The 15547-nt window shown below is 39.7% G+C and overlaps 2 protein-coding genes and 1 long non-coding RNA gene across 6 annotated transcripts; 2 read left to right on the plus strand and 1 right to left on the minus strand.

Annotated features, from left to right (window-relative positions):
* Positions 1-8: 8 nt before the first annotated feature.
* Positions 9-5837, plus strand: LOC124188841 (structural maintenance of chromosomes protein 3-like). Its single transcript, XM_046581745.1, has 23 exons — positions 9-241; positions 318-390; positions 458-496; positions 587-726; positions 795-953; positions 1041-1152; positions 1216-1397; positions 1458-1694; positions 1756-1877; positions 1943-2050; positions 2111-2216; positions 2329-2432; positions 2495-2585; positions 2644-2816; positions 2876-3029; positions 3088-3258; positions 3320-3688; positions 3760-4191; positions 4268-4429; positions 4497-4811; positions 4894-5073; positions 5139-5285; positions 5362-5837. Exons 1-23 carry the CDS (start codon positions 104-106, stop codon positions 5506-5508), a joined length of 3861 nt encoding a protein of 1286 aa, XP_046437701.1. The 5' UTR covers positions 9-103; the 3' UTR covers positions 5509-5837.
* Positions 5838-6537: 700 nt separating this feature from the next.
* LOC124188845 (thymosin beta-like) lies at positions 6538-14017 on the plus strand. Of its 4 annotated transcripts, XM_046581752.1 has the most exons (9): positions 6538-6775; positions 10934-11154; positions 11583-11696; positions 11857-11970; positions 12076-12189; positions 12577-12690; positions 12882-12995; positions 13121-13234; positions 13299-14017. In XM_046581752.1, exons 2-9 carry the CDS (start codon positions 11007-11009, stop codon positions 13322-13324), a joined length of 858 nt encoding a protein of 285 aa, XP_046437708.1. In that variant the 5' UTR covers positions 6538-6775; positions 10934-11006; the 3' UTR covers positions 13325-14017. The 4 variants fall into 4 exon arrangements, with proteins under 4 accessions (XP_046437708.1, XP_046437710.1, XP_046437711.1 ...); XM_046581754.1 differs by lacking the exon at positions 12076-12189 and having other exon boundaries at positions 6539-6775; positions 10936-11154; XM_046581755.1 differs by lacking the exon at positions 11857-11970 and having other exon boundaries at positions 6539-6775; positions 10936-11154.
* Positions 6687-7372, minus strand: LOC124188846. Its single transcript, XR_006872499.1, has 2 exons — positions 7198-7372; positions 6687-7125 (listed from the first exon to the last, which is right to left on the minus strand). It is a non-coding gene; the product is annotated as an uncharacterized LOC124188846 (long non-coding RNA).
* Positions 14018-15547: the final 1530 nt, after the last annotated feature.

The following is a 15547-nucleotide window of genomic DNA, read 5'->3' on the forward strand; positions in this document are numbered from 1 at the left end:
TTAAATAACTTTCTTGCCAAATTATTGATTTGGCGTTGTTGCGCTGAAACAAACCCAAACGTTCCACCATCTTTATTTTTTTATTTGGCGCCAAAACGAACAGATGTTTCATTGTTTTGCCAACATTCCAATTTCCAACTTTTGCATTTTGCCGCTCTTTTCCTCATTCGATTGGAATCGGTGTTTGACTCTGCACGTGGAGCTCACGTGTTCTCCCACATTCAACATGTATATTAAAAAAGTATAGTCTTTTTAATAGTCTTTTCATGTTAATTATTGTAAAGGATAAACAATTTATTCGAATTTGTATAAATTAGATTATTATTGAAGGATTTAGAACTTACAGGAACAAAACTGTATTGTGTCTAGAACCTGGGCTCAATGTCATAGGTATGTCATAAGTTAACCTTTAAAATAATTGCAGTAAATTTATAGATTATTGTATTATGCTATTTAGTTGGAAGGAATGGATCTGGTAAAACTAACCTGCTGTGTGGTAAGGCTGTCTCACTTTATGTTTCATTCAGTCCCAAGTCCCATGCTTCTCCGATTTCTTTTAGTTTCATTTTCTGTATCTCTTTCACAGCCATACAGTTTGTGTTAGCACATGAATTTCATCAGCTTTCACCATCAGAAAGGAAGAATTTGTTGCACATCTCTGCTGGATTTCATGCTACATCTGCTTATGTTGAAATAATTTTCAACAATGAAGATAAACGTTTACCTGTGAGTTGAATTTTATGTTGTCGTGATGGCAAGACTATTCATTTTCTTTCTTGCATTTGCTATAATAGGAAGAGGGGGATGAAGTGAGTTTAAGACGAGAAATAACATCAGCTAAAGATGTTTTCTACATAAATGGACACAGTGTTACAAAAGAACAAGTCCTCAATACTCTGCAATCTGCCGGATTGTCCAAAGCAAACCCATACTACATCATTAAACAAGGAACAGTAAGTTCTCTTAAAGATTAATGAAATCGTGTGTTCTGTTAATTATTAGAGATGTGAAACTATTAACTGGTTTTGTTTATTCTTCAGATAAATGATCTCGCTACAGCGACCGATAAAAAGCGGTTAGAATTGATCACTGAAGTAGCAGGGTCATTGGTATGGAAAGAGTTACAGCCTCAAAATTATTCACTTCTCAAAGGTAATGAGCTGAAGATACAAATTTTTAATAAACCCGAATTAATTGCTATTCAAATTAATTCAGACGCTGAAGCCCAAATGGCTCAATTGGAAGAGTTTATTGGTGAAACCGCAGAACATATGTCTGCTTTAGAGAAAGATGAACAGCTCTATCGAAGTTGGTCTGAATCAAATACCAAAAAACGGGTCTTGGAATGGCTGTTGGGCAAAAAAGAAAAAGATCGTTTGCAATCTAGAATCACAGATGTAATTTGAATGTTCCCACCTTGAATCCGGAACTTAAATAATTTGTTATAATTTGTTTAGATGAAGAAAAAATTGGATTTGGCTCAGGATGATCAAAATTTGGTGATCAATGAATTTATGAAATGTAAGGGAAAAGTGACGGATGCTGATAAGTGCATTAAAGATTATCAAGCCGATATTCGTACTGCTGAGGGAAAACTTAAATCTCTTAAGGAGATTGGAGAAGACTTGGTGACTGAAAACAGCAAACTTGAACTCGAGCTGGCCGACAGGAAAAGTTTAATAACTGACAATACAGTAAATCGTTTTTGCAAGTTTCCTTGTGTTCTTACGTTTAATTATGCTACTAAATTTTCAGGAAACGCTCAATGAAGACTTGCTGCACGTTGAAGCCGAGATATCCTTACATCAAAATGAGCTTTCAATGATTTGCGATGATTATAATTCAGCGGTTCAAGAAGAACACGAAGTTAACGCACGGTATGTAACCTTCATTTGTAAAATGTATAGTCGATTTTAACCTGGGTAATATCAATCAAATAAAGATTGATGCTGAGTGAGCAACGCCGTCAACAGTTGTTCGCGAAATTGGGACGTGGGACGTTATTTTCTACTATAGAAGAAAGAAATCAATGGATTAAAGAAGAGCAGAGGTTAAAATTTAAATTGTTTAAGGAGAAGTTTATGCTAATATTATCGATTTCACAATATAGTAAAATTTCCAATTTGGTACTCCAAGGAGAAGAAAAGTTGCATTATATATCTGAGGGTATGAAATGGGAAGAATCTAAAGCAAAAGAGTTGGAAATAGTGATCAAGGTGCGTTGGCGCAAAAAAAAAACTTATTCGTCTTTTTATTTTGAAATTTATTTATCCGAACGTATTTTATGTTGTTATCTGCTATTTTTTCAATTGGTCATTTTACCATCAGCGACTCGAAGTTGAAAAGATAACATACCTGGAGTCACTAAAACAACTAAACCAAGACAAACAAACATTATTATTGGAGCAAAGGAGATTGCAAATGTCCCGCAGGTATTAATATTTATGATGGTATTGATCATTTCTGTATCTAATTTTCTGTACACAAAATTCAGTGAATTATGGCGAAAAGAAAGTGAAGTGCGTGAACAGTGGCAGGAATCCCATGACAAGTCAGAGCATCTCAAGTGCGAATTTATACGTCGGGTAAATTTAACTTATCTTAGAAGTTTTTTCAAACACTTGCACATTATTGTTGTTACAGCAAAACCGAATATGCAATCCAATGCATATTGACTTCATACTCGGCAAAATGAGACAAGAAGGTCCACACACGCCTGCCTTCAAGATGGCGTCTCAGTATCGTGGGTTAGTCATTGACCATTTCACATGCGAGGATATATTGATCAACGCTCTCGACGCAGTGGGAGGAAACAAGTATGATTTCTTTTAATTTATTCCATGAATGATTTTTCATCTTCCGATATCTTTGATAGACTTTTCCATAGTGTCGTCGACACTGCTGATGCAGCTTCTGAGATACTGAAGTGGATTAACAAGGAACCTTACGAAAATGGAATCGGATTACCGGGAACATTTTGTTTCTACCCTCTGGATAAAATCAGACCTCCTAACAGAATAACGGGATATGTATGCGTTTTCCAACAATTAGCAGGTTGTTATTTTATTCCGCATTACTAATTTTTAGGATGGAAATGAGACTCTTCCTTTCATGAGTAAGTTGCGTCTGGTCAACGAATCAATGAGGGTAGCTGTGGAGCAAGTTTTTGGAAAAATTCTTCTTTGTAGGAGCTTTCCCATAGCTCTGAAGGCAGCTAAAATTCACTCAATCAATTGCGTCACATTAGAAGGAGATAAAGTAAATGCATAATTTCTTTAAACTTGCCATTCCTTGTGCTTACTTAAGCTGTTTTCACTAGGCAAGTTGGGATGGAGTTCTTAATGGTGGATACCGCAACCCTGGTACCTCTCGCTCCAAGATTTATTTTGATTTAAAAAAAACCGTGGAAGAAGAAAAGTTCAAATTGTCTTGCTTGCACGAAGTTGAAACGCAAATTAAAGAAGTTGATTGCAAATGCAATGATATTGTAAGCCAACTACAACGAGTGGAAAACAAAATCAGCCAAACAAAATTGGGCATTCTGGAAGAAGATCTGATGAAGCAACGAGGTGCTCTACTTGGTTCTAAGCAAGCGATGGAGGGTAAGAATGCGCTCATCAGAAAGATGCAGCTGTCTTTGGAAGCGAACCGTGCACAGCTTCGAATGTTAGAGGACGAGCTTCAGCAGGTAATACAACTTGATCGTTATTCGGGGAGTAAATTAAGGTTGACTTTCCGATGTTTTCACTTAATTAACAGGAATTTGTAAGTGAACTCGGATTGGAAGAAAGAGCAGAAGTTGAGTCACTACATGAAGACATACACAGTGCGAAAAAAATGTATCAAAACGTGAACGTTGGTCGATTGGAGCTCGAGGGTAAGAAGAGTATACTCGAGTCACGATTGAATGACCATCTCATGAGAAAGAAACAAGATCTCGAGCAAGCCATCCATGAGAGAAGCGTCTGCGGTTTGGATCGAACCGAAGCCAATCAGCAGGCCATAAGAGATATTGAAGCACATCTGAAGAAACTTGATTCGTCGTTAAAGAGAAACAAAGACGAAATAAGTGCTATTGAAAACAAAATCACCGAGCTGACGAATTCTGTTGTCGCAGAAAGAAACAAGTTAGATAAATTCAGTATTGACCTACAGAAACAAGAAATTCTTTTGGAAAAGAGTCAAGCTGTCGTAAGTAATTAAATTCTTGGGTTGAGACCTTGCATTCGACGCTGACTTTTTTTTAAATTAATTATTATTTTTTTAGACTAACAAACTACAAGAAACTATCAACCGTAATAAAGCTGCCGAAGAGGTCATCACTTCAACCATGGTTACACTTGAAAATGTTGATTCAGAAAACCAAAAGAAAATTGTCGACCACTACAGAGACTACAACGTTAAAAATCTTGAAAAGGAATTAACCTTGGTATTGAAGCAAAAAATTATGTTAAATTTTTATTTGATGACAGTGGTTTCATTTCACAACATATCAGGTAAGCGACCAGCTTAAGCGCTTCAAAGGCGTCAACCAAAAAGCAACGATGGAATGTGCGTTCACGAAAGAAAAACTGGGGGAATTAAACGATCGAATGATTCGTTTGAGAAGTAGTCATGCTAAGTGCATTGATTTGATTACTTATGTGAAGAGCCTGAAAAATGATGCGATCCAGTATTCTCTGATGCAAGTAGCCAGGTCATTCCGAAGTATGTTTAAAACTTTGGTTCCTAGCCCCGGGATAGGCTATCTAAAATGGACTTACGATGACTGCGATAGTGAATCAGACAGCGAAGAAGAAGACGAGCCTCGGGCAAGCATTTTTCTTTGAATTTTGCCATCACGAAAAGGGCCAACTAAATGATTTTTTTTTTTCTATTTAATATTCCTTTTAGATTCCTGATGTTGACGTGATCACCGGAATTGCTTTCAAGGTGTCATTCACCGGTACGTCCATCGTTCAAAATGTGAATAGTCTTTCTGGCGGCCAGAGATCAGTCCTCAGTTTGGCTCTAGTTTTTGCTTTCCTCATGATGGATCGTGCACCGTTTTACCTTCTGGACGAGGCTGATATGGTAAATGCAACTTTAAAAATAACCATTATTGACAGAAATAGTTTATTTCTGATTCTACCCTTTAGGCACTGGATAAAGCTTATCGCTCAAAGGTGGCCTCCATGGTTGATAAATTTTCCCAGCGGTCTCAGTTCGTCGCCATCACGTTTCGTCCAGAACTGTTGCCTTACGCAGACAACATTATAGGAGTGTCCTTTGATGCCGCTACCCAGGTATGTGTGTGTGCATGCAACAGCGGTAAAAACAAATGATTTTCAGATTGTGACCATGCCGACTGTGTGTGCTTAGACTAGCCGCGCCGCATCCATTACGAAGGAAGAGGCCAACGATTTCGTAAGCAGTCACGGAAGCGCATCAAGCAACATCAGCAGCAGTCGTTCACCTCTCAGCAGCGGCAGCAGCACCGGCAGCAGCAGAACTGTCGACCTACCCTGAGTCCCGTTCTACGTTTATGGTTTTACCTCACTTACTTCTTTTAACTAGTTCTACAAATAATATTTCCAGTTAATGTCGAGCAACCTTTTTAAAACGCATAACAGTTCAAATGTCCCATTTTATATTGTAAGATTCGTCTTTTATTATTTTAAATATTCCGTTGGGGTAAAATAAGTATTTATCAGAGATAGAGTTTTGTACGACCCGTCGAAGCCAGTAGATTTTTTTTATTTTTACTACGCGATTGTACAATGGATTTGTAATACATATTTTTCTTCTAGTGCAGAAACGCGAACGTTCTCAACGTTCCGTTCTGCCGTTTTCTTGAATACGTGTTGTCACCCTAACTATTTAAAAAAAGGGAGAAAGAAAAATCTCTCGGTTGTAGACTGCGGAGACCGGTTTTGACATGTAAAAGAATGTTGCTTCAATCAGCTACTTCTCAGAATGGAATATCTAAATGCGTCATACAAGGATCAAATTATTAATACGAACTGGGACGTTTTACACAAAGAAACAATTGTCCGACGGAAGTAATTAATCCCTTTAATAATGTCATAATCCTATGTTCTTTTTCCAGGTGAAACTTGAGAGATTATCCTGTTGATCCACATTGACTCATCAATTCTCATATTACCTCTTAAAGATTTTTAGGTTTCTTTATTTAGTTATGTTGTATCTGCACGCTCCATCATACATTTCTAGAGCTTCCAAACAAGAGAAGACTCGTCTGACTTGTTTGCTTCTACAAAATAATGTGAACTGCAGCGTTATTCCGGTTTGTAAGCAATGAATGACGAGTCCTGGGAAAAGCGATGAAAGGTACGTAATTCAAAAACTTGATACTGAAGAAGTTAAACTCGTGACCGTGAAAATAATCCCTTTTATTTTCCTCATTTTTTTCTCCTTAATATTTTCGATTCCATCCAGAGCTATCGGCAATAGTGGTTGCAATTTTCCAGCGATAGATGTCTCACCAGAAGAATTGCCGAGGGGCTTGAGTTGACAGGGAAAAAAGCAGAAAAAATGTCAGTACCATTTCGTTCTCCGTGGCTGGGCTTCTCTTCGTTCTCCCTCTTTTGCATTCAAAGTCTACCCCACCAACTGTCGGTTGCTGACTCAGTCGTTCGTGAGGTACCAGCTGGTTCAGACGTCCCACAGCCGAGTTCCATTTTCCCACTGGTGATATCGTCGACGTTTCCCTTCCATACAAGAATCCAACTGTCAAAGGGCGTATTCTCTCTCTCTCTCCCAGTCAAACGTGCAGGTAATCTTTTTTCCTACCAAATCTGATGATATCTAGTTGTTGTTGTAGTAGTTGTAGAGATAGCATGTCAATTTATGATTAGTCTTGTGATTCACTCACGAGGTTTTCACGTCACCTTGACTTTTTTTTCCTGGTCGATAGCGTCGAAATTCCTTTGTCTGACAGATGGCCGGCTTGTTCACTCAAGGGGCAATGATTTTCAAGTCAAGTTAAGGGATTGGAGGGTGATTGAGTTATGACTTTCTTGTCGAAATGCCAGGCCTGAAGAAAATGGCATGTGAAGCTAGGTTCGTACGTTTGCGGGCGTGGCATTCCATCTGACAGCCGGGGCGGGTTTCTTCTTACCTTGACTGTATTTGATGTGAAACTTGAAACTAGTTAAATTAAGAGCCATTGAAGAAAACGTTGTGGTCTAATTATACCAAACTGAGAGTTGGTTGGTGTTCGGTTGGTGTTCCGGAATAATCTAAAATGTGTCACATCCTCTTCCCACATAGATTTTCTTTTAGCTATTGCTTTTATGAAATAACAACGCCACCACACACACACAGTGGAATCCAATTTTAGACTAGACTAGACGTCATTAAAGCTGCTGTGAGCTGTCTAGTGTGAGGAGGGAGGGAAACAGTTGTGTTTGATTACCAAACGTTCTGAAAAAACTCGAAGTCTCACAGGTTTCGCATGAGTCAGCAGCGATCGTTGACTCGAGTTAACTAGTATGGTCAGCTTTTTGAAACGAATCTCGAGTTTTAACTACATTTTCACTTGTCCTCTCAAGAGAGGTAAAAGGAAAATGTAATCGAATTTTCTTTTAACGAGTTAATTTCAAGAACTGAATTTCTGTATTTGATGGCTCATATAGAGATTGTGATTTTTGATAGCTGGAGGAGGGAATGTAGCGATTGGGGTCTACCTGTGGAGTCTGTGCCGGGTTTTTTGTTTTTTTGCTATGAGTCATAGCAACCGTAACGCCTTCAAGGACTTCTAAGCTTCGTGTTCTCGTCTTTCGATTCGTTTTTTTTTTATGTGCCTTTTTTTGTAAATGTTTTTCGTCCTTATAAGGGGGAAAGCAGGCGACCTTCTTTTTCCGAGTCACGCCGGCTCCAGCGCGCCTGTCTGGGTAACGGAGCCGTTGTGGTATCTCATACAAGTCTCTTGCCACGCTCGCAGGTTCTCTTGATCGAAAAGATCCGTTCTTCTCTCCCCAAACCCTCGTTTTTGAACTCCTTATTTGGGCTGGATTTTTTTCAAAAAATAAAAAAAAAGGGTTATGTGTGTATACAAAATAGGACGGCTGAATATCCAATGTTCTTTTCTAGACACCCAACGTTTGGTTCTCCCCAAACGAAAATTTTTAGCTCCCCCGGAAATAACCTTCGTCTGGGGGATTCTTTTACATTCCTTCCATCGCGGATGGGGGGGAATTCTCCCATTTATTTCTTTTTGGAAGGGAACTCTTGTGTTAAGAGAGAGAAAAACTCTTGGATGTGCGGTGCTCTCACAGATTTTTTTTTTTTATTGACGCAAGGGCTTTGTGCGTGAATCATACCCGGCGGCTAGGTAATGACCGGACTCTGCGGATAAAGGGGAGGACTTGAAGCGGATAAAAACATGTACGTGTGTATATATACACACCACAAAAACCGAATAGAAAACAGGGAGAGAGAATGAATAAACGAATGGAGAAGAGGGAAACAAGCAACTGCGTAGATCAAGAGGATACCTAGCTCTCTCTCTCTCCTCTCGAGGTTATTCGTGTTTAAATATTTAAATCATCCTCTCCTCCTCATCACACAAGAGCCCGTATTGTTGTTTCACTGACGAGGTCGTCTACTATTTTTTTTTCCGGATAAAAAAGGAAATTTATTTTTTTGTATCTATCCATCTTTTCTGCTGGCTGTCGTGCTGGGGGTGAAAGTTTTTTTTTTCCTCTTCTTCTTCATCGTTCGTCTCCTCCTCACACTCTGGGAACAATATCAACAGCTGGTGTATAATTTTTCCGACTGTGGGCTCGATTAACGGAAGCGGAAGGGGCGTACAGCTCGAAAATGTTCCCTGCGGTCTTAAAGGCGCAACTAGGGATTTAGTTTCGTGCGGATTTTTTCGGACATTAGCTGCGTCTGCTCTTTTAAGTTCAATGTTCTTTTTAAAAACCGAAACATCTGTCGATGGGAGGCTTGTGTGGCGTCGTCGTGGTAAGTTTCCCAAATGATTTCTAGACTATCTCTCCACGGTTGACTAGCGGCGCTACCCCTCGTTGTCTGTCTGCCGATTCTGTTACGCACTCGAAAACGTCTGTGGTGGGAGAAGCGTTCAGGATGCACAGCTGCGTTTGCATTAAGGGGGGCTTGTTGTACTTCCTAAAAATGGAGACGACGCGCTCACTCATCAGTGTGCGATGGGTGAACCAGACTCTAGGGAGAGCGAAAAGTAAGATGTCTGGAACTCGACCAGCAGGACAGTCTCTTTTTGTTTTAAAAAACCCGGAAAGAAAAGAAGGAAAACAAATTCCTGCTTAATGTCGTTGCTTTCAGAAAAAGAAAGACAACAGTGCGTGCCGTTCTCCCCTTTTTCAATGTATTTTACTGTCCCATTGGAAATGACAAGAAGGACGCGTATAGTATAATGCGCTTCGTAAAGTTGTCGGGAGACAGTTGGGCACATGTGTGGGCGCGGAAACTAAATTTACTGCCTGTCTTCGATCAACTGTGTACGTACAGCACTGCTGGGTTTCGGTCGACGACCCATGAAAGACGATGTAGCAAACGTGTGTACCTTTTTTCTTTTCTTTTTGGTTTTTTTCTGCGCCCTAATATCTTTTTTACCTCGTCGTAATGTGATCCAGTGACATCTAGCGGAGGTCTAGTTTCGAAATCAGAATTCTTTTCACGTAGAAAAACCGCAAGGAAGAGAACATGTTGGCGACATATGGTCGTGATTTTTTTTTTCCTCTTGTTTTTTACGAGCTAGGGCACCAGCGTTTCTTGAGGAATTGTCGGCCATTTCGTGTACTTCATCGTGGGCGCTCGAGGTGTGAGAGAAACTCTGGAGGCCATCCGAAACAGAACGATTATCTGATACACACACACAGACACACTACGGGAAAAATACAGACGATTTTTTTAGTTTTCTTTCTTTTAGCATTTCTCTGAAGGTGAATCGGTGCGACTCGGGAGATCGTGACTATTCAATTTCCAGCCATTTTTCTTTTCTACGAAATTGTTTGAAATTATACAGATTGAAAATCGTTTTTTAGGCTCGACACTCGGTGCGTGTACCGAATTCAAAGTTTAAAGTCAAATAGTGTACGCCATTGCGTGTCTTTTTTTTTTAATGCCAGTATAATTCTGTCGTTGTATTTCGTTGACGGGAGAGAGTGATGCCAACTATACCATCTTTGTTAACCAGGAGGTCTTCATGGTTGTTGTTCGTACAGCGTGAGGCACTTGAAATATTCTTTTGGTTTCCCGTTTCTCGGCCTCTTCTCTCTTTTTTTGAATTCTTTCGCCCACATTGCAAAGACGTCGTGACCGTTTTATTTTTTTTTTCTCTCTCCTTACACCACCATCTCTATAAAATATCAAGGGAGATGCTGCTGCCGCTGCACCTTCACGGTCTCCACCACCATCTTTGTGTAATAACAATAATAATCGCCTATTGTTGAAGCGGACAAGCTTTGGGCGATATCCCCATTCTGTAATGAGCTCTCTGCGATTGGTACTATAGGACGAAGATTATGGTGAAAGTAAAGAGAACAAAACAGCCCACATATTAATAAAGAAGGGGAGAAGAAAAAAAAGAATGGAATATAATCGTCTAAAGGGAATGTTTCTCTGGTATTTAAAAAAGTCTTGATGCGTCTACGATACAACAGCACGTAGTAATTTCAGGTGATGAAAGAGGACTGAGTTTTTTTGTTTTTTTCTCTCTTCTTGATAAGAGACTATCAATCAAATGTTCACGAACTAGCTAGCGCCCCCCGGAAATGCGGTTTATTGATAAGAAGCTTGCTGCGTACACATCTTGTAGTTGTGAACGTGTGACCGCACTTTGGAGACGACGCAAACTTTTGAAACATATATCACTAAAAAACATGCGCTATCAAATCTAGGGGATTGGTTTGTTTCTACATTCATCCGGTTTTGTTTCATTTTTCACAGTTTGAGCTACTCCAGCAATCAAAACCTCAGTTGACTCCCAGACTTCCCAAAACAAATACCAATTACATAAAATGGCCGATCAACAAGACGTTCAGACCCCCAAATTGGAGGATTTGCCCAAAGTGGCTGAAAATCTCAAGAGCCAACTGGAACATTTCAACACTGGCGCATTGAAGGACGTTGAAACCCAAGAAAAAGTGGTTCTGCCCACTGCCGAAGGTGACTATATATTTTTGTAAAGAATTTTTTGTATTCATCAGCACTCTACCAACCTGTTTTCGATCCTGTTTTTCTTTGAATTAGTCACGTTTTCTTAGTCTGGGAACATTCCACTTGTTACCAGTTCATTATTGTATTTTCTATTACTTAATAATATTACCACAATTGTCGTCAGTTGACTTGACGAAATGCATAGAGAAAAAGTTACCAGAGTGGGGCGTAATGGGTTTTTCTGGAGCTCTTACGCCATTGTCCCATGAGATTGATGCCGGATGTCAATTACGATCCCCTCACAGTGAACCCCTCCATAATAATATTCATACGTGCTTCATTTAAGGCACATTACATTTCAACGTAGCCGTAGTTCCTTAAGTCGAAAATGTCGCCCCAAAAATATGCTTAGTATGTATGAACTCTATGCAAATTAGACGTGCAACAGGAGAAGCAGCACAACCAGTTCATACAGAGTGTCGAAGGTTTCAGTACCGACGCCCTCCGTAAGACGGAAACGGTAGAAAAAGTCGTTCTGCCCAATGCCGAAGGTAAACCTAACGCTAACCCCAATAATGCATAATCTGCACTCTCGTTTGTGAGAAAAAAAGAAATGGCCCATTTTTTAGCTGGGCCGTAAAAATGCTGAAAACCAAATTGCCCAAAATGATTGGTGGTTGATCAGCTCCTGTATGTGCGTGTGATAAACAGATGTGCAACAGGAGAAGCAACACAACCAGTTGATTCAGAGCGTCGAAGGTTTCAGTCCTGATGCCCTTCGGAAAACGGAAACGGTAGAGAAACTCGTCCTGCCCAATGCCGAAGGTAAAATAAAAACTAAAGTGAACCTCTTCCTTTGAATCACGCCATAAATCTGCCGAGTCGTCGACAAAAGTTGCCTCGAAAATGATCAGAATGTGCGTGTGTTAGATGTGCAACAGGAGAAGCAGCACAACCAGTTCATTCAAAGTGTCGAAGGTTTCAATACCGACGCCCTCCGTAAGACGGAAACGGTAGAAAAAGTCGTTCTACCCAATGCCGAAGGTAACTTGATACGCTGAAAGAAACAACGCCCTAAATACCAAATTTGCTCGACCGGAAGAATGTTGCGCAACTTAACTAGAAACAAATTTTGAGCTCGGCCGAGTTAACAACACAAAATGGACCATTCTACTGGGCTATTTAACATGCTTGAATTAATCTCCCCCAACGGTGTGCGCTAAGAAGTGATAATAACTTAAGCCTTTTGTTTCATCATTTTTTTTTCCCCTTTTCCATTTGTTTAAAATATTATTAAGAGCTGTGCATCGTGATCATTAAAGCTGCATTCCTCGCTTATCTACTGGTGAATGCTCGACCACTGAAGATTATTTCCACGGCATAATTTGGATTAACCTGGTTTATGATTTGTTTTTTCTTTTCTTTTGTCAGAAATGGCCACGGAGAAAGCTGTGGAGACCGTGTTGAAGGGAATCGAGGACTTTGACCCCTCTGTGCTGAAGCACACTGAGACCCAGGAGAAAGTCGTGCTTCCCGACGCCGAAGGTAAACGCTCTCTTGTCGTGTATCCAAAACGTCACCCATTCAAAGTGGGTGTTTATTCTACCGCTGGGTTTCTTGATGGCCAAGCTATACATGTTTGGCAATATATTTTGCCATCGGTGATGTTCACGAGCTAAAAGCATTTCAATTCAAATTGTTTCTTTTATTTATCTTGTATTTGTTTTGGTTTCTAGCCGTCCAACAAGAGAAGACGCAGCAGAATTTGCTTCATGGTGTTGAGTCATTCGACAAGTCCGCTTTGAAGCCGACTGATACCGTCGAGAAGATTATTCTTCCCGCTACGGAAGGTAAAAGCAATTCACTATTTATTTGGTTTGAAATATGGGCCCATTATTTCCCTGTGATTATTCTTTTCGACGTTCCCATCGTGGCGCCGTTGTTATTTATCGCTCACTTTTTCTCTTCCAAACAGATATCGCTCAGGAGAAAGGTCAACAGCAATTGCGCGAAGGTATCGAGACCTTTGATCCCGCTAATCTGAAACACGCTGAAACCCAAGAGAAGAATCCACTGCCAACCAAAGAAGGTACCTCCACATAAACATGCAATGACAAGTTCATTCGTTCACCTTGGTTTTCTTCTTTCAACAGCGATCGAGCAAGAGAAGCAGAACTAGAATTAGTTCAGCCGCATTCTCCTCATCTTTCATATGGTCGGTGGCGAGGGTTGGAAGACATGTATTCGACTAATTTTACATTGCCATACATGGTTTCGAGTCCAGCCATTGGTTGCTCAGTTTGGACTCCATCCCTTGAATACGATTCTTATATTTTTTTTATGTTTTGTTTTAAAATGAGAAATCATCATTTGCGTGGGAGAATGAAATAATTCATGAGCACTTGCTGCACTTCCGATATTAACTTCTCTCCATCTGTTTTTTTTTCTGCATTACCATTTGCCGAGTAGTACAGTAATGATCGCCTCGGAAATATTTGGTGTTGTCACCCTATTTTCCAACTTATCCTCATATTGGTGCTTGATTATTCCCCCACAATTCAACGCTTTTTTTTTCTCTTGCTGAATCTCTCGCGGTTGCCTTTATATCTTTCTCTAGTTCATTACCAGAAAAAATGCAATTGTCTTCTATTAGAGCTTCGTTTTCCTCATTCCATACAGATTCGATCCATCATACCTTATCTGTTATCTGCCAGTGCTGTTTCATAAAATGGAAAAAATCGAAGTCTCAACTAGTTTCAACTATCAAAGCCCCAGAATCATTTTGTTTTGTTTATTATTATTTAATCGTATAAGTTCTTTAATAATCATCGGGAGTCACTGGAGCTTTAATAAACACCAAACTTGGAACCAACCAACATCGAGGTTTTGCGCATACGATATGGGGTTTTACGATGCTTACAAATGAAAATAATTTCAAGCATTTAAGTACTCCCCCCCCCTTAGCTTCGTTAAACGAAGGTAACGAGTAGAAAAAATCTATGGGCCTTGTTCGGCAGCAAGCCCTCCATTCATTATCGACTATTTGAAATCGGACGACCGCCATTCAGGCCTTCAGTTTCGTATGGCTTTTTAACGGTTTTTCAAACTTAACGTGTGAAAATATTGAAATGACGATGTTTTGAAAGTGTGTGGCCCATTATCACGTCTCTTATTCGCGGAGTTCCATGCGTCCACTAGGACAGCGACAGCTGTCTCTGTCTGTCAGACTGTCACTATTTGTTAAATAGACATTCTACTATAGACTTGTCATCTCGATCGATCTCGGATCAGGTACGGCTTTTTTTTGTATTATAGATTCTAACACACTTTTGTTTTAATCACTTCAAAAATTAGTCGTTAAGCTGAACATTTTTTATTCACAGTTATTAAGCCGCTTTGGCCGATTACAGAGATCCCAGATGCGGACTTTTTTAATTAAACTGAAAATGGCAATGTTGCGCCTTGCGCGTTATATTCAAGATGGCTGCTGGCATTCGATTTCGACGAGAAACGACAACAACTGACCTGATCCTCGTAGTAATGGATCGTTCTGGTTTGTAGAATCCGCTTAATGTTTTGCTATGCAAACTAGTTAAAATGTAAAACAGAACTTTTTAATTAGGTGGCAGTTCTTGTGATATCTTGAGCTGAACGCCAAATATTTAGGGGCTACCTTAGGGAATTTTGGCTAGATGCATAGATGATAGATCTTTCCAAGATAAGACAATGTGTTTTTTCGAAGCAATTGTGCTTGTCGCGTGGTGTGGTATGTTGGCTATAGTTCATCATGCTAAATGGTGGTACTGTTTCCATGTGTACTTTAAATCAATTACTCTCGTCTTCCACATTATGATGAATGTTTGCCATTTCTAGAGGATTGCATAGTCCATCTTCATTCTCTTATTGTTTATTATTCTGTTACATGTTTCTTTTGAACAATATTTGAAATGCTAAATTTACATTCAAGTTTGTTTGTTAGATTCCTGACTAGATTTTTGTGGTATTGGGGAAATGAGGACTACGATTGCAGATGTTTTCAATGGGCGTATTTAGCCTGCATTTGCTTATTCAAATGTGTTGATGCATTTGTTCCATTTTGGTATGTTTCTTTTCTAAAGAATTGCCCAGTCCATCTTCATTTCTCTAATTCTTAATTTTGTCACTCGGTGGTAAGTCAATAGGACTGAAAATTGTGTCAGGTCCGGTGGCGGAGTGTCTGTTCGTTAGTGATGACGAATCCTGGAATCTGCCATTTGCTTTTGACTTTTGAGACAATGGACGGAAATGTGTTACTGACGGTGTTTTTCGCTTTTACTTTAAAACGATGAGGTGTTTCCACGCCATTCGACCAAGCTGAATCGAAAGTGAACGATTCTAAAGCAAGTAGTGTGAGTACATCATC

The sequence above is a fragment of the Daphnia pulex genome, chromosome 2, assembly GCF_021134715.1.
Source record: "Daphnia pulex isolate KAP4 chromosome 2, ASM2113471v1".
Taxonomy (NCBI): domain Eukaryota; kingdom Metazoa; phylum Arthropoda; class Branchiopoda; order Diplostraca; family Daphniidae; genus Daphnia; species Daphnia pulex.

Excerpts from the sequence above, each read along its gene's own strand:
- LOC124188841 (XM_046581745.1), top strand. The coding sequence starts at position 104 with ATGTTTCATTGTTTTGCCAACATTCCAATTTCCAACTTTTGCATTTTG. Across the intron at positions 242-317 it reads TCAACATGTATATTAAAAAA|ATTATTATTGAAGGATTTAG; the intron begins GTATAGTCTTTT and ends TGTATAAATTAG. Across the intron at positions 4,430-4,496 it reads TTGAAAAGGAATTAACCTTG|GTAAGCGACCAGCTTAAGCG; the intron begins GTATTGAAGCAA and ends ACAACATATCAG.
- LOC124188845 (XM_046581752.1), top strand. The coding sequence starts at position 11,007 with ATGGCCGATCAACAAGACGTTCAGACCCCCAAATTGGAGGATTTGCCC. Across the intron at positions 11,155-11,582 it reads GGTTCTGCCCACTGCCGAAG|ACGTGCAACAGGAGAAGCAG; the intron begins GTGACTATATAT and ends TATGCAAATTAG. Across the intron at positions 13,235-13,298 it reads TCCACTGCCAACCAAAGAAG|CGATCGAGCAAGAGAAGCAG; the intron begins GTACCTCCACAT and ends TTCTTTCAACAG.